We start from the raw sequence: 18,286 nt of genomic DNA on the forward strand, positions 1-18,286 counted from the left end.
AGTGTTGATTGAGCAAAGTTCCATGCCAGGACAGTTGTCCAACCTCACTCGTATTTTTTAAAAAATTAATTTTATTTATTTAAAATTAATTTTTTAAAAATATTTCTGAATATCAAAAATAATTTTTAAAAATAAAAAAATATTATCTTAATATTTTTCTAAATAAAAAATATTTTAAAATACAACTATAATTCCAAACAGACTTACCAGCTGGTTTGCATTACAAGTAAAACAGAAGTCATGCATAAAAAATAAAAAAACAACCAGGGCTCCCTCGTAGCTCTATCTGTCGAAGATCAGAAATTTTACTTGGCATTATTTTGAGCTTTGTAGTACATAATAAATTCATGACGTGGATGGATCTGTGCAAGAGGAACACGGTTGCTTTACTCGTGTTCTTCCAATCTCACTCTCTTTGTTTATTGAATACAAACATAAACACAGATACAACTTTTGGGTGGCCTTGAAGGCTCACCTCAGTTGACCATGGCTCATCAATTGGGCCCCCTCGAGTCTAGACTAAGGACAGATATTTATGTACACAAAAAACCTCAACCTTCCCGCAATCTTAGTATAATCTAGGCATAACACTTGTTATTCATAGTTTTAAACTTCTGTTCACCATCCCAGTACAATATCCCAAACAAAGTTGACAGAAGTGAAAGAAAATTCGAAGTGTTAGGCTCATTCATGACCAAGATAAGCCATCCACGTTACAGTCCATCCAAAAATGGACTAGTAATTTAAATGATACGTACATATATACTCCTCCATTGGGAATTTGTCAAGCTAGATAGAATGCATGACCTAAACGGAATTTATTATTCTGTGAATTCATCAAGTCGGTAGTCCATGATATTGGAGACAGCTTCGAGAAATGCAGCTTCACTCATACCAGGGAGCAAAGAATCTTCTGCTTCACGAATAATCTCCTCGATCACAGATTCCTTATTCAAGTTCTCTCTACACATGATGCTTCCGATAGCAAAAGGAGTGAGACCTCTCTCTACCCCTTTCTTCAGAAGCATAGTGGAGATACGAAGGACGCGGGCACACTCAAGAGGAATATTCCACCCATAGAATTGCACTAGTGCGATGTCATGTTCAGCATCCAGTGAGTTTATGTAGTCAACAACTTCGGGTGAGTACGGCTGGCGGGCTTGTGGCCAGTAAAGCCAGTCAAATGTGCAATCTTCAAACTAAAAAGAAGCAAAAGCTAAGATGAGCTGCAGACCTTCAAAGACAGAGCTTAAAGAGATATATATATCTGTAAAATATGTAGTTCATGGATAACTACTACACAGTAATCACTTTGCTAGCAACAATTTTTTATCCTTTTATCCTATTCTTAAAACACAAGTCTGAAGAACCTTGTGTTTTAAGAATAGGATATTAGCTGAACCTGCTGATTAGTTGATTAACCCACGCCCACTCTGAACCTTTTTTTCTCCTATGTGCACCCCTATGGACCATATTTTTAAATAAATTCATCATGGGCAGCCAGTAATTACTAGCAAAGCACAAATGTGAAAGAACATGAAAGCAGAGAATAGCGCAGATTATTTAATCATGAGGATGGTAGATGAAATTACTTACTTTTTCAGGCAAGCAGTAACCATGATCAATTGGAATGAGTATTATTTGACCATCCTTCCCTGTGCTAATCAATATATTCCCAGCATGCCTATCTGTATTGGCCATTCTTATATCGAACACACTGATCTTGTGCACCTCCTCCACCGGGAAAGCCCCGGGACCGATGTCCTCACAGTTCCCCTCGTTCTTCATAAACATCTGTAAAGACCCGATCTTGGCATACTCCGTTGCATTTTCAAACCCTTCTGGATGGTTAAATCCTTTGTGCAAGCATTGAACGATGACTGTAGGGGGGACCCCAGCAAAGCCTATAGTTTCTCCATTTACTGCCCGTGGACCACTCCTTGGATGATCCAATATGTAAGCCGCAACTTCCCTCAATGCTCCTTCTCCTACCCTTGTCCCCCTTTTTAAACCCTCACCATTCGATGACACGGGCAGCCCCTGGGGGTTATTCACAGCCAGAGGCTCCTCATCAACAGGCTTAAAAACAGATACAAACTCCTGACCTGATGGATCCTGCAAAAAGTAAGTCCCTCCTGTTCCCTCAGAAGATCGGATGGGTGCATTACCTTTTTCCAATCCATCAAGTGCAGAGTTAATCATGTTCCAAAAAACCGAATTCAGCTTCACCTTAGGATTAACAATAACCGGTTCCAGCATGAAATTTCTGCCAGATCGCTCCTTTGAGAGAACAGGAACCTCTTCGGATCGGTTCTCTCCTCCATCAATTGACCTATCTCTCTTCTCAGTGGAATTTGCTGCCACTACCAAAATCTCAAAATCCTTTTCCAAAGGCTTAGCCCTCACTTTGGCAGATTTTTCAACCAACAAATGGATGGCAGCATCATTATCATTACATATATCATCAACAATTTTCTGATCATCAAGCTTTTTTCCATTATAAAAGATCTCCTGGTCCTCAACATCAACAAATCCCTTACCTTCTTTAAATATTCGTTGCTTTATGTACCCAACATTCCTATACCTATCCACATGAAACTCAAATTCCTCTCCACAATTGGTCCTTACAATGACAAACAAGAGATCAGAGAGCTTGAGAACCAAGTGCAAGACATTGCCCCTAGTGACCCCATAATCCTTAACAAGAGAATCATTTCTTGCCAATTCCCTCCCTCCAAAAACTAACTTCTGCTTATTCACTACAAAACCATTCCTTGTCTGAATCCTTAGCTTCACTGCAGCTATAGAATCAAACTCGAAAACCCTCATAGGAATTGAAGAACCACCCACGCTAATATAAATTAGAATCGATGAATCCTCGATTACTGGTCCCTTTTGACCACAATAACCAGGAAGAAAATGACCTGATTCTTTAAAAATCGGACTCAAACCAACATCAACAACAGACATTTTCTCCCTCTCCCTCTCTAAACAGAAAGCAACAAATTTTAGGTGAAAGAGATTTAGATTTTGAATCTAAAATCCACTAAAACGAAATGGAGTTCATTGGGTAAACCCAGAAGCCAAAAAAGAAATTTTTTTTTACCTTTTCAGCTCCTGGGTTTATCAGATTGTTGCATGCTAAAAACTTGTGTTAATGTATAAGGCCTCAAATTACGAGGGAAAAAAAAAGAAAAGGAAACCAGGTAGAATAGATAATCGGATTCTTACCAAAAAGGAAAGAATCAGAGGTGAATAGGCAGAGGAAGTGAGCTTAAAAATCAAGTCTTTTTTGGATGAATGCTCGGCAAAGCTCCAATTTTTTTCGAGTTTGCCAAGATTGGCAGCGAGAAGCGATTGTTTCGCCGAGGTTTTATCAATCGATAACGATAAATGTCTCCGATAACAACAATAAACAAGTGGAAGAGGGAAGAGAGAAGAGAAAGCAGGATTGTAGCCGTTAGCTTTATAGAAATGTACGACCCAACGTCTTTGACGGACCGTATTTCTTGCTTTGAAGGACGACGTTAACTGTTTTTGACGATCGTTTGTTTGGTTAGAGATAGTGTTTGCGTTTGGAGGTTTGAAAGGAGCTCGTGGACCTGGAGTGAAGTTTACTAAGATGTCCTTCACATTTCCTTTTTATTTTTCTTTCACATCTCTCTCTGTTTATTTATATCTGTACATTATATTAAAAAGTTTTCTTTTTTCTTTTTATTTATTTAAGAAAAATGGAAAAGTTTTCATGCTTCAAAAAAAAAATCACCACATATTGCTATAAAGTTCATAGATAATAAGGTATCGAAAATGTTTTCCATTTATATCTGTATATTATATTTCACTTTGATGTAAATTGTTAATAAAAAATTTAATATTTCTTAGAAATTCTGAAATAATAACTCATGAAAATAGCTAAATAAAGTAAAAAAAATATTAAATTATTATAGATATAAAAATAAATATTGCTATCGACTTCATAGATAATGAGGTATCGGAAATGTTTTCCATTTATATCTATATATTATATTTCACTTGGATGTAAATTGTTAATAAAAAATTTAATATTTCTTAGAAATTCTGAAATATGAATAACTCATGAAAATAGCTAAATGAAGTAAAAAAATATTGAATTATTGTAGATAGAAAAATAAATATTGAATATAATTTTAAAGAAATATCCAAGGTTATCGAATATAAAAAATCTATAAAATATAGGGACAACACCTCGAAATTTAGTTATATTAGAGATGATAAAATAGTGATAAATACTATATACATTACAACGAGGAGAAGGGTATTGTAGACATTCAAAAGCAATTATATCCGTTGCATTAATTGCATATACTCATACAAAAACATGCCACCTGGCACGGAAGCATTATTCTAGTAAACGATCAGATTTAAATGACGAACTTACAGACGTTGACGTTAGCGTTAACAGTCCTCTCCTGCACTAACCGGGTTACCCGACTTGCTGATTCAGCGATCTCAGGTGCCAAAACAGGGGCGAATTTAGAACTCGTTTGTTTTTCGTCAAAATTATTAGTTTTAAAAATTTTATATTTTTTAAATATAATAATGTAAAAAATAAATTTTAAAAATAATATATATATATATATATATTATTTTAAAGTATTTTTGGATTATATATATTTACATGTGAAGATGTCAATACGTAAAAATAATTTATTATATATTTTTTAATATAGGTTGTGCTTTCTAAAACTATTCAGGGAATAATTTTTTTTTTAATTAAAGATGCAAATTAATTCAAAAGTATTTTACCTATGGGAAAAATATATAATTAAATTATTTGCTAATTGGAATCGAATGCGAAGTTTAACCATTTAGTTATTTTGAAAAAGATAGGTGATTGAAACATTTATTTAATTTTTACTGAGGAGGTATCTCATATATCAAGATTATTATTTTTTAAAAAAAAAGATTTTTTAAACATCCATAATCTGTACCTAGAACATTGTATTAATTTGGTCCAACCAATTAATGAAATTAAGATCAAGCAATTTGCAATGGGATTTACAGAAAAAATACAATAAGTTGGTTAATTTTTTTATATTTTTCTTAGATGGACTACAAACAAGCTACTAGACAAAAGTGTGTAAACAGGAGGATTAATTAGATAAACAATTAAACAGGAAAGAACCTAGAAAGGGTGCAGTCCCTTTTCCTTAGTTTTTATTCTCATGGAACCTTAATTAATTAAGGTGCAAATGGCCAATTTTATTGCCGTTCCGACCGAAAAGGGTCCCTGATCCTTATTACAAATTCATGCAAGTTCTGAGCTCTTGTCGATTGTGTGTAATTTTCTGTCTCTGGTCGAGGGTTTACCTTAATTTAAGCAATGCATTTCTTTTTTATTGCTTAATTAGAGAAAACGAGAGGGACGAGGCCATCCAATAACCAATATGAAAGGGGGGAGAAAATAGAGAGCATGAGGTTACATGCTACAGGATGTTGGCTTGTTAATTATATATATAGCTTGATTCGCAAGTTTTTAATGCTTTAAGAGTGTGATTGTGGTTATTTTTTAAAAATTTTTTTTATTTAAAAATATATTAAAATAATTTTTTTATTTTTTTAAAATTATTTTTGAGATTAGCGTATTAAAATAATATAAAAATACTAAAAAAATATTAATTTAAAATAAAAAAACTAAAAATATTTAATTTTTTTAAAAAGTAAAAATAAATAGGTTTTTACCAACTTCCATGTATTATACTTAAATTCGTTTCTTTGAACCGACTAAACTGTTTCTTATAATCTAACTCTAGGTTGAAACTCCGGGGATTAAGGGAGCTAATTAATTCACTTAAGAGAGTTGTTAATCGAATGTGTTTTTCGATGATGATTCAACTAGCTATGAATGCATCTAGATTAACACGCAAACATGGGTTCCCAGGAGAAATGATGAGCAGAGCACATTCATGCACTGAAATATAGTTTCAATGCATCGAGATTGCCTTTATTTTCTTTATAAAAAAAAGAGAGAGAAGAAGAAGACAGAAATCATTAATTTAATTTTAAGATAGTATTGTTTTTGCATTTTAAGAATGTTTTTAAAAAAAATTAAAGTTTTTTTATTTTTTTACTTTAAATTAATATATTTTTAGTATTTTTAAATTATTTTACATGCTGATATTAAAAATAATTTTTTAAAAATATTATTTTAATATATTTTTAAATTAAAAATATTTTAAAAAATAATTATTACATAGTCTTAAACATCCGGGATAGTCGCAACACAGGGAACTGAATCATGACGGTCCATGGCGCAAGAAAAAAAGTGTGGATTCGTGGGCCTTATCTTCAGTGGTTGCATTATGTGGGACATAAATATAACATTTATGTGATCGATTAATTTGAAGATAATATTTACTTGCAGAGGAAAAAGGGCATTGCGGACCCCGTAGAGCAAAGTATCATGCTTCTCCATGTGAGCATAGGACCACCTCTCACATTTCTAGAAGCATATAATTAGTGCTGGCAAATTGTCGGAGTACACGTATTCAGAACTTAAAATTATAGGATAGCTGGTAAAGAAGGGTTTTTCTCTCTCTTTTCGTCAAGTTTAAGCTCTACAGTCAATATATAGAGAAAGATTTTCTAATATATATGTTGTTAATGTGAAAGTAATTGAAGGAAAAAGGAAAATTATTCATTAATAGATAAAATCATTAAAGTAAATGTAGTTATGATAAATAATTGAAATGCAATAACTTTATAAAAATAAAAAAAACAATGATTAGGTATCATTTATATTCCAAAATATTGAATTTTGGAAAAATTCTTATACCTAACATTTCCTTTCGAAACATGGTATTATAAGACAGCTTTTTAAAATATAGTTGAAATTATATTCTTTAATTTTTTTATTTTAAATTATGTTTTATATATTAAATTTGATATTAAAAATAATTTTTTTTAAATAAATATTATTTTAATATATTAAAAAAAACTTTTAAAAACAATTCTACAATTATCTGTTAGTCACCTTCAAATTGGTGAACCCACGTAAAAATAATATTTTTAACTACTACTATGTACGGGTGTCAAAAGCTAACAGGCTATCAGTACCATATCATTCTACCTACCTCACCGTCATTTCCCCCCAAAGGCAGACAGGGAACCAGCTGTCACTCTGCCCCAATAATTTGCTATCTTTACCTCTACTTGACTTAATCTTCACCTTAATGACACATTTAATCCCTCTAAATCATTCATCATAATTATTACTTTTATTAATATAAATATTTGTATCTTTTTATCCATACCTCAATTAATCTTATAAATTTTAAAATTAATGATTATGAAAACCTCTAATGACTTTAAAATTTATAAAACTCGAATTAGTAATTTCTAAAAAGCAAACTACGATATGATTAATTAATCTACATCCTTTAAAATTATGATTCACATGTCATGGTTAAAATTGTTTTGTTTAACTATGGTAATTTGTTTAATTGCCTAAAATTAGCTTAATAATTCATAAAATCACCGCCAGAAGAAAAGAGTTAAAAATGGGATTTCATTTTGGCCTTGTCTCCCCCACGTGCAGACAACAAGCCTTTTTTTCAGGTTATGTTTGCACACGTGTGGGTCATTGTCAGACGACGCTCCTCTCGTCTAGCCGTTAATGAAGATGCCGTTGAGGTCGGCAAAGTCCGCGTCCACGTCCACTGTTTTGTACTTTGCTCGTTGTCATTTATTGCTTCCGATCAATATATATATATATATATATATATATATATATATATATATATATATAAAGTCTTCTTATAGGTTTGTCTATTACTATGGTAATAGATAAATTGTTAATACACAACCTTTGAAAAGGCTTATAAATTGTTCATCTTTGATTAATAGCAGTACTTGAATAGGTTTCACAGATGGGATAGATAAATGTTTTGTCCTTTACTTTTGTTCATAAAGAGTTATTAATCTTGTGATTTTCTGGCTTTGTCGATTAACCTGATTTCTAGTCTAGGTACAATTAAAAAAATAAAATAAAAATTAATCTAGTTTGAGTCGTTCAACTAGATAACTCAAATCATGATTTAACTGATCCAATTAAAACCTTGTTAAAACATAATTTAATTTTTAATTTTTTTAAAATAATATTGTTTTAATATTAAAACTATATCATTTTAGATTAACCCGAGTTAATTCGTCCAACTTATAACATGAAACTTGGACCTACTGGGTTTAATAAATTTGGTTGCATTTCAATTTTTATTTTTTTTTCTCTCTCTTTCTTTAGGGGGGTATATATATTTTTTTTAAAAAAATAAACTTGATAGTATATGTAACTCGTTTAAGGAATAACTAAAAGGAGTGTTTAGTATTGTTGTAGCTTATATTTTTTAATCAACTATAGAGAGAAGATTATTTGGTTAGTTTTAAATGTGTCTTTGAGCCCTCACCTCTCAGATAATACGCCTTCAGGCCCTATCCTTTTCATTTCGAGTGCGTTTTTAAGCTCTCAACCATCAAATAATGTATTTTTTAGCCTAATCTATTTTTCTCTGAATATGCTTTTTAACCCTCGTATACTAGATAATACACTTTCTAGCCATATCTTTTTTTTAGTGCGTCTCTGAACCCTTAACAATCAAATAATGCGCTTTCTAGTCATATCTCTTTTTTTTTAGTGTACTTTTTAGCCCTCGTATACTAGATGGAGTGTTTTCTAACTATCTCTTTTTTTAGTGCGTTTTCGTGCCCTCACATCTCATATAATGCGTTTTCTAACCCTATCTCCTTCTAAGCGTGCTTTTGGGCTTTTATATCTCAAATAGTATGTTTTCTATCCCTATCTTTATTTCCCCCAAGTGCGTTTTTAAGCCCTCATATCTCGGATAATGCGTTTTCTAGCCCTATCTCTTCTTTTTCCAAGTACATCTTCGAGCTCTCGTCTTCTAAATAGTGCGTTTATCAATCCTATCTCTTTTCAAGTGCGTCTTTGAGCCCTTATCATTTGAGATAGTGTGCATTCTAGTCTTATCATTGTCTCTCTTCCCTTGACTGCATCTTTAAGCCCTCATCACTCAGATAATACGCTTTCGAGCAATGTCTCTCTTCTTTCGACTATGTTTTCTAGCCCTCATATACCAGATAATTTACTTTTTAATCTTATCTCTTTCCTTTCGAGTGTGCCTTTTAGCCCTTTTCTTTTAGGTAGTGAATTTTCTAACTTTATCTCTTTCGAGTATGCCTTTGAGCCCTTATCATTAAGATAATGTGCTTTCGAGCCCTATCTCTTCTTCTTTTTTAGTGCACTTTTAAACCCTCAACTATTAGATAGTACATTTTCTAACCCCATCTCTTTTCTTCCGAGTATGCTTTCTAGCCTTTGTACATCAAATAATGCATTTTTAGCCTTATTTTTTTTCTTTCAAGTGCGTCTTTGAGCTCTCATCACTCAAAATAGTGCACATTTTAGCCCTATCTATTTTCTTTTTAAGTGTGCCTTCAAGCCCTATCTATTTTCTTTTTAAGTGTGCCTTCAAGCCCTCATTCTTGATCTAGTAAGTCCATTATCTCTCATTCCTTTTTCTTCTTTATAAGCTTATTATCTAAATTTTCTTATGAGACTTTCTGTCACAAGTATTGTAAAGAGAGGGCAACTATCAAAATCTATTTTTGAGTTATTCCCTAAAATTCATCCTTTTTCCTAGTAAAAATAAAAAATAAAAGTAATACGATTAGCAACATGGCAAAAGCTGATATATATATATATATATATATATATATATCGCTAGAGTTTTGGATGAAATATGGAGCCTAATCACACCCCTATTGTATCCAAGATGGGGGAGACAATACGAATTCAAGGTCAAATTAAATAATTATTGGACAAATCTGCATAAAAAATTAAGTACAGGGACATAATTAGATTTTTAATAAGCCAATTTAATTTAATAATGAGCCAAATTAAAAGTTTAATTATGTTTAAGAATTAGTTTGGGTCAAATTAAAAGATTTGATTAGGTGCAGGGACTTAATTATACTTTTAATGGGTCAAATTAATTTTATTAGGGATTTAATTGGTGAAAAATTAAGCCCAATTTGGGCTTAATTAATTTTTTATAAAGTCAATTGATTAAAATTAGAAGTAAATTGCAAGAAAAACAAAGTTTAGGGTCAAATTGAAAAAAATCACAATCAAAGACCTTTTTAAAAAAAGCGTTAAACTTCAGGGACTTAATTCGGTTGAAGATAATGGTGAAATTGAAGAAATGAAAAGTTTAATGGTCAATTTGTATAAATCCAAAACCAAGAACCACAATGAAAAAGACATTGAAATTCAAGGCTTATATTGAAGTTCAACAGGGACAAAACTACATAAAATTAAAAGTTTGAGGTCAATTAGAAATGTAATTAAAAGAAATCAAAAGTCAAATGACCAAATTGAACTTTTGTCAAGTCTTTAAATTAAAACCCTAAAATATCAAAAATATCATTTCATATAAATGAAACAACATATTTTGACCAAAACAACGTTGTTTTGACCAAACAATAACAAAAAAGACAGTGTCATTTGGTTACTATTTATCATCCCCTACCTTTTGCTCAAAAAAGCTACTCGGGTAGCTACATTTTTAGAGCATTTAATGCTTCATCTCTGAACTAAATTGGACAAACCATACACCCCAACATAAATCTTATTGGTTAATTGCCCCTACAGCAGCCGTGACACCGCCCTAAAGTGGCCAACCTAACCAGTCTTTAGCAACCTAATTTTACAAACCATGATGACACCTTTAAGCCAACGAGTGAGATTTTTCCTGCTTGAATCAAGGGTGAAGATTGGTTCCCAATAAAGATAAAATGTTCCTTTTCCATCCCATATAAATAGAGTGGATTTCAGGCATTAAGGGACAAGAAATTGAGGTGCAAACTAGACAAAAAGTCAACCTCCCTAATCTTCTTCTTCATCTGCTAACCTTTTCTCACTTCCTTCGTCATGCCCTCGTTGCCACCAGCCTCACGTCGATCATGCCATTATGACCACCGGCCAGCAACATTGGGTAACCTTCTCTTTCCCTTTTTGCTGTAAACAATCACAACCATTTGCATGCAGAACGAGAACTTGTTTTGCATGCAAATACAGATAATTAACTTGGTCACTAGGTCAAGCTAATGACCATGTAAGGTTGGGCTGGACCCGTTTTAGCTCAGCCCAGATGGTTGGGCTAGGTCCAACCCAATATATATTAAAAAAATAATTTTTCAAAAAACTATTTTGAAATTATTTATGGGTTCGTCGCATGTTTTTCTAATAATTTTGTCTAATATTAGGTCGTAGACTTACACTATAAAATACAGACTTGATATAAAATTATCCGATTTTTCTCTAGAATTAAAAAAAATCTGAAAATTCAAAAATAAACTTTCATTTCAAAAACAAAAAAATATTTGGTTTTCATGCATACAACCAAATCCTAAAATTTTTTCATGCATATTTTAAAAAAAGAAGATAAAATCATATTTTTATTATGTTTTTTAAAAAATACAAAAATGAATATCGTAACCGGTTTATAATTATCCATTAGGGTTTGACCAAAATATAAAAAATTCAATTATAATTAGTTTGTTATTCTGAACATTAGGATTTAGCTATATCCAAGAAATAAATAAGTATGGGCCTTAGAACATTTATGATTTAACCAATAAGATAAAAATTTCTTCATGAAGAGAGATTTGTCTTGTACCTTATACAAGACCAACAGATAGAAACATGACCTAGAAAAACAATCGACAACCAATGCACCTTACTTTAGGTAGGATTTAGCTATATCCAAGAAATAAATAAGTATAGGCTTTAGAACAGTTATGATTTAATTCAATAAGATAGTGATTTTCTCATGAAGAAAGATTTGCCTTATACCTTAAATAAGACCAACAGATAGAAACATGGCCTAGAAAAACAATCGACAATCAATGCAGCTTACTTTAGATAGGATGCACTGGGGGTAATGCGTCTTTCTTTTGCACAAATAATCCTCTTACCCAGACTCTCGTAGATTATTAGGTTTTTTAGTGACTATAATATCAGGTGGTGACTCATGAATTTTATAATTATGATCTTATGATTAAAACCAAAAAACTTCTTTTATTATTTTCAGAAAATATTTGTCCTTCCATATCATGCATGTGAAGACATGAATTTTCCAATATCTTGCTTTAGATTTCCCTGGAGAAACAAGGCTGGTCCAGAATTTTCCTCATTTGTTTTCCCTGGAGAAAAATATTAGTAGGTCGATATATGGTGTTAACTATCAAATGCCAAAATTTCCCGTATGCCACTCTGATGCTGAATCATTGATAAAATCAGCTTTGCCCCACCACTGGGTCCTTACAGAACTTCCAATACTTCCCAACCAAATTGTCCGGTATAGACAGGCTAGAGAGAAACACTCCCTTCTGGACTCCACAAATCTTTGGTACAAGACCACCAGTGTGGAGTTTGTGCCAGCAGGTGAACGTGTGTAGTGGCTAGAAAATCCTGGTTGAAATTGACTAGGCATTCCTTTACAAATAATGGTCATATTTTATTTCATTCGAGTCAAGAATCTAGTTCTTCTTTCTGTGCTTGAAAGCTGCCAAGAAAGGAATCGTTCAGCTTACTTGTCCCTCGGAGTATACAAGTTCTTTTGAATCAATGCTTTCAACCCACTAAAGCCAGATTATATTACTGGAATCTATGTTATTCTAATTGTATATTTATTTCATGGCATTTTGGAGAAACTCTCTGGAAATTGTTAAAATCCCGTCTTATTGGCTTATCAATCTTTCATAACTCACATGGTTAGTTTCTAACCAATGTGGAACAACCAAGCTCACGCATGTTCCATCAATATACAAACCTCCAAACTTGCTTATTAAAAACTCAAAAACTTCTTGTTAAAAGTAGCAGAAACGGAATACTTTTGACTATAATTAGTAATTACACTGCATTCAGTACACTTAAAGGGCGTCTCTGTAGCAGCCTAGGTTCTTCCAGCATCTCCATGTTAATGTTTATCGCATCTTATGGGAATAGAATTTGATACCATCCTGTTATTTGTAGTCTGGCACTTCGGTATTGAGCACAAAGCTGGGAAATGCTAGTGTTAATTCCCTGAAAAATGGAAACCAAGAGGTGATATAGAGAAGTATGGTCATGTACTTGAAAGGTAAAAACAAAAGGAATTCAAAATATGGAAGCTCCTGCCACTATAAAATAGAAGGAGAAATGTTGTACATATATTCTTCATGAGACAACCAGATGTGTACTTCAGCACTGTCAAGATATTCTTTTATAACATTTTCGGACTCAAAAGTCTCAAAAAGTAGTTGGAGAGAGAGAGAAATGACAAATGGAGCTTAAAATCCAGAATAGATGATGGTATAGTATGAAACAGATGAACAAACTTGAACTGATGATGTAGAGATCTTGAGGACTCACTTTAGATATGGAAGAGTCATGTTCTTCAGGAGAGATGGGTTCTTAGTTACAAAGTCCTTCCACTCTTCTGGATCAATTCTGCCATCTCCATTTAAATCTGCTTCAATCATTGTCTAGAAGAATATGATTTACTGAGATCAATGTCTAGGAGATTGAACGAAATATGAAAAATCATAACTGTTGAAAGATTTTGACACCTTGTCCACAATAGAATCAACAGCGTCATCGGTAAGTGTAGAATCCAATTCACTCAGAATAGCCAGTACCATCTCCTTCAACTTCCAGTATGAGAGAAATTCATGAAGTAGTCGAAAATTAGAAAACAAATAAGAAGGGAAAATAAGATTAGAAATCACAGCCCTGTAAATTTAACAAGGCATACCAAGGATGCTTTCATGTTACTTCCCACACAGTTGAATATACTGTGCTTCACTGACATAACCATTAGAAATCATCATGAATAAGCAACTGATCAATGCAATGATTCTAGTTATAAGCACATTTTATGATACTCTTGAAAAGCTAACGAGGGCAAGGGGAAAGTTGCTGGGTACTTACTTCAACACGCTCAATATAGCCAGTTTGTCGTAGATCATACAATCTGAAAGCAACTGAAAGGAGATTATTCCCAACTTAGTAGTGAAAATCGTAGTTAACAGGCTAAAATGACTTTTTGTAGAAATAAACTACTTATCATATTGAAACAAGAATTATACAGAAAAGATGAAATCAACACGTATTATATCATACATGTAATTTTATCCTCTTCAGAAGCATTTGGATGGAACACACTTAATGACCTAACAAACTCTCCAAATTTGATTACCCCGTTATGCTTGGCATCAAAAAGATCAAATACCTGCAATAGGTTGGCATGGCAAACACATTATGCATTGGCTTGCAAACTAGATGGAGTACTATGATGATGAATAATATGAAGCCAGAATCGACCGGTTCATAACTTTCACTCTATGCTTACGAGGACAAATGGACTCTTCAATGACCAGGTAAAAAATGCAACATTTACAAAATTATCAGAAATTGAATGCTTCAGGATGTCGGAATTACTGACGCAGCTCTCTGATTGCCTAGATAATGTATAATTCCTTAAAGGTAAGGATCTGATATCTTAGATGAAAGCAATTTGAACACAGAAAATCAAGAGATTACAAACCGGAAACTAAAAACGCAATATTGAGAATACAAAAAATGAAATAGTGCGCACCCTGTCAGAGAAAATATTCTGCTTACTGCTATTACTGAAAAGCGCTAGTTGAAATTCTTCCTGCTCAGAAATGACAGATAAATTAGCACTTACTATAAAGATCTTTCACGATCCAATGACAAGCTGAAAAGTCTTCTGTGATCAACCTTCAGCCTTGATTAAACATAAATTTGACGGTATGATCATAATTATCTCATCATCAAGAAAAAGTTACAGCTTAATGAACTAGAATAGAGATACCTTGTGAATAAGATCATCATCAACTATGGTACTGCTTAGCTTCTTGAATAGATCATGCAAAGCTTCTATTTCGTTGACAGTAACTGTGACATGATAAAAAATATCAAACACTTAGACATGTTAATCGACAGGTTGTGATCAATCATATGCCCTACAGCTGGCAATTGAATGTATGAAAAAACTCCAGCAGCATAAATGTATTCAACTAGGTGAAGATTACATGGTTACTTGACGATGGCAGGATAATGTGGCCAACTTGCTGCCATGCCAAAACAACCACACTGTTTGCTGAAAAAAATGCAAGCAATGGGCTAGAAAGGAAGCAGGAAAGAACATTGGCAACATGGGATGCATGCTGCAACCAGTCCACGCAAGTGCAGCAAATGGAGGATGGAATGCATGAAATGGAATGGGTAAGATTTTATCTAGTTGACCATGGTATTCAAAATTGTCCTGCTATTCAGTGCAACGGGATACATGCAATATTCAACCATCAGATTTTAAGATGTTGATCAAATTTGACAAAAAAGGCACTTGAACCTTCTACTTACACGGTGTTTCAGAAGCAAGTATGATAGGATCCTCATCCCTCGGTAGTTTACTGGTTTTTGTCGAGCAAAAACAGCCTTTGAAAGCATCCATAATTCTGATACACAGTTATACGCAATTGATCCCAATGAGTCTTTATGTAATAAATGCAGCAAATCCCGGATTTTATAATAAATTTCCTGCCACATCAAAACCAAACATGAATCAATAAGACATAATTTTAGTTTGAATGGGGTAATTTCTTGTGCTTTTGGCTGGAAAATATGTTCTCTAACATAACAGTGGATTGAAAAAGCAGCAAAAATAAAATATCACTTTCTTTTGTTTACAATAGCATCAAATTGGGTTGATCTGATCTTTAGGAGTATTTGATTTGAGTCAATAACTATGTATGATAATGGACAAATTTTAATTAATTCATGCATGACTTGTTTGATATCAGAGCTAAATTTTCTCAGAAAATTCTTACTCCAACTCACAATTAAGCGTCTATACATTATTTTTATCAATTCAGCATTTTCTTTGGCTAATGTTTGCATGCAGAAATCCAGATTTCCAGTGTCAGAAGCATTTAGGACAACAGATCTAACTTACCAACAAGACAAAGTTGAGTGATAAATCAACTCAATCACAACACAATCAAGAGCAGATTGCATTTTTTGAAGTCAAAACACTAAGTACCCCAGTGCCAATAATGGCCTAATGGGCATCAATTCCTTTTAATTGTTCAAGTTCATCAATTCCTATTAGTGTTGCTGCAACTACACAAGTAGGACACAAATACAAAACGGGAAAGGAAACAAAAAAAAAAAAAATGCTTTATCCTCCAACAACTATTCCATACTTACAAAGCACTGAAGGTAACGTTTTTTCTAAATCAATCTCCACTGCAAAAACATGAACAAAGCCCCGTTACAAAAAGGGTCGAACTTGAGATTGTTTTATGCCCTCAAGATTCATCTCTTTCATTTAACCACACACATATGTAGCAATGACCAGAGAGGCGAAAAAAATATCAAGAACTGCCGTGCAGGGAGCTGGATATCTTTACCTGGGGAGGAAGTTGCTTCTTCTAGAATAAAAAAAGAGTTGACAATTTCACTTTCTCCATTCACAGATGCTTGTTTCTTCTGGCTATTCATTTGTGCTGGGATTGTATTTTTATATTAATTAATGTCATCCTCCACTGTCTCCATCTTTCTAGTTTGCCTCCATTTTTAAAACACTAATAATTTCATTTCTTTAATTGAAAGAAGAAAAAAAGAGCATTGGGCATTCTATATATTCAACGTTTGTTTCTCTTGTGACGCCACCATACACGCCTCCACACCACAGATCCTGCAGCACGGCCACGTTCATTCTCCAAGGTTGTCAATCAAAAAACAGTGACTATATTTAAAAAAAAAAAAAAGGAAAAGGGATCCTTGTATTTTTATAAACTGATTTGTAAATACAGTGCAAATCATGTTATTAAAATATTTTAAAATTTTTTATATTATATCTTGATATTAAAAATAATTTTTTAAAAATAATAAAATATTATTAATATATATTTTAACATAAAAAATTATTTAAAAAACAATTATTATCACACGGTTAAATATACTAGACTCTTATATAAATACCAGATACATCACAATAATAACTTTTTTATTATTTTGAGTCAAGTCTCTATAATAAGAGTACAGTCAACGTAAGCTTCGAGGATCTAATTGCAATTAAAGTACGAGCCTGTACCTAATTTCTTCCTCATGTCAGGTAACAGTGGGCCCAGCTCATGGTGTTTGCTACAGTAATTGTTCTGTTGATTACTTGTTTAGAACTCTAGTGTTTGATACGCGGTATTGGTTTTCCAAAAAAATATTTTTTATTTTATAAAATTTATTTGTAGTATTAATACATTAAAATAATTTAAAAATATAAAAAAATTAAATCAAATAATCAAAATTTTATAAAACATGGTTTTTAAAAACAAACGCATCAACATGAAGTGCAAGAAACATATATTTGATTTTTTTAAATAAAAAAAACAGTCCATGAAAAAAATATTTGTTTGGAACCTTGGCGTATTAAATTATTTTTTACTTATAAATATATTAAAATAATATTTTTTATTTTTCAAAATTTATTTTTTATATCAATATATTAAAACAATTAAAAAAATAAAAAAATCATTTTAAATAAAAATAAATAAATAAAGTTTGAACAAAAAGAATTGTGAAAGGAATGCCAAATATGGCCGAGGAAGAAGAAGAAAATCTAGTTTTAATGGGGTGAGAGAGCGTGGGTGTCAACAAAATGGATGGGTCACTAAAACTGGGCCGAGGGAGTGCATGCACTGAGAGCTTCAGCTATAATCTTAGTGGGTGGAAAGACTTTTGATAGTGTAATTGTTCTTTATGTTAAAATATATTAAAATAATATTTTATATTTTTTAAATTAATATAATAATTTAAAATATATAAATATAAATTTTTAATAAAAAAACACGAGCTGTAGGATGCTTACAGGTACTAAAACTGCTGTCACCTTGTTTTTGCTAATTGAAAGAATCTATTGACCACCGTTAGAGTTTGTTTAAAAGAAGAGTAGTTATTTTTCACACCAAACGTTTAGAAAACCTAATCTTATTTTTTAAAATATTGAAATTAATCTCGGAATTCAAGAAATCAATTGAAAATAAATCGAATTAAAAAAAAAAACGAAAGAAGAGAGAATGAATCTGAACCTTATAAAAGCATGTGTTTTCTTTTTCTTTTTTTTCAAAAAAAAAAAAAACAAAAGCATGTTTTTTTATGAAAAAC

At 32.2% G+C, this 18,286-nt stretch overlaps 2 protein-coding genes across 4 annotated transcripts; both read right to left on the bottom strand.

Annotated features, from left to right (window-relative positions):
* Nucleotides 1–568: 568 nt before the first annotated feature.
* LOC133678955 (phosphatidylinositol 4-kinase gamma 2-like) lies at nucleotides 569–3,468 on the bottom strand. The gene is made up of 2 exons (XM_062101493.1): nucleotides 1,597–3,468; nucleotides 569–1,199 (listed from the first exon to the last, which is right to left on the bottom strand). The coding sequence occupies exons 1-2, from the start codon at nucleotides 2,968–2,970 to the stop codon at nucleotides 822–824; spliced, it is 1,752 nt and encodes a 583-aa protein (XP_061957477.1). The 5' UTR covers nucleotides 2,971–3,468; the 3' UTR covers nucleotides 569–821.
* A 9,311-nt stretch (nucleotides 3,469–12,779) lies between these two features.
* On the bottom strand, nucleotides 12,780–16,836 carry LOC133702180 (calcineurin B-like protein 7). 3 transcript variants are annotated; one of them, XM_062126440.1, is made up of 10 exons: nucleotides 16,534–16,827; nucleotides 16,331–16,369; nucleotides 15,485–15,661; nucleotides 14,934–15,016; nucleotides 14,694–14,753; nucleotides 14,219–14,327; nucleotides 14,027–14,079; nucleotides 13,666–13,746; nucleotides 13,469–13,581; nucleotides 12,780–13,141 (listed from the first exon to the last, which is right to left on the bottom strand). In XM_062126440.1, exons 3-10 carry the CDS (start codon nucleotides 15,573–15,575, stop codon nucleotides 13,081–13,083), a joined length of 651 nt encoding a protein of 216 aa, XP_061982424.1. In that variant the 5' UTR covers nucleotides 15,576–15,661; nucleotides 16,331–16,369; nucleotides 16,534–16,827; the 3' UTR covers nucleotides 12,780–13,080. The 3 variants fall into 3 exon arrangements, with proteins under 3 accessions (XP_061982424.1, XP_061982432.1, XP_061982440.1); XM_062126448.1 differs by lacking the exon at nucleotides 16,331–16,369; XM_062126456.1 differs by lacking the exon at nucleotides 12,780–13,141 and having other exon boundaries at nucleotides 13,479–13,565; nucleotides 16,534–16,836.
* Nucleotides 16,837–18,286: the final 1,450 nt, after the last annotated feature.

This window comes from Populus nigra, chromosome 1 (genome assembly GCF_951802175.1).
Source record: "Populus nigra chromosome 1, ddPopNigr1.1, whole genome shotgun sequence".
Taxonomy (NCBI): domain Eukaryota; kingdom Viridiplantae; phylum Streptophyta; class Magnoliopsida; order Malpighiales; family Salicaceae; genus Populus; species Populus nigra.

Bases quoted from the DNA above. Each gene is read 5' to 3' on its own strand.
- LOC133702180 (XM_062126448.1), bottom strand. From the start codon at position 15,575: ATGGATGCTTTCAAAGGCTGTTTTTGCTCGACAAAAACCAGTAAACTA. The intron at 14,754-14,933 runs GTATCTCTATTC...ATTTCTGAGCAG, and splicing joins ATGATGATCTTATTCACAAG to GAAGAATTTCAACTAGCGCT. The intron at 14,328-14,693 runs GTGCGCACTATT...AACCTATTGCAG, and splicing joins AGAATATTTTCTCTGACAGG to GTATTTGATCTTTTTGATGC.
- LOC133678955 (XM_062101493.1), bottom strand. From the start codon at position 2,970: ATGTCTGTTGTTGATGTTGGTTTGAGTCCGATTTTTAAAGAATCAGGT. The intron at 1,200-1,596 runs GTAAGTAATTTC...GCTTCTTTTTAG, and splicing joins GTTACTGCTTGCCTGAAAAA to TTTGAAGATTGCACATTTGA.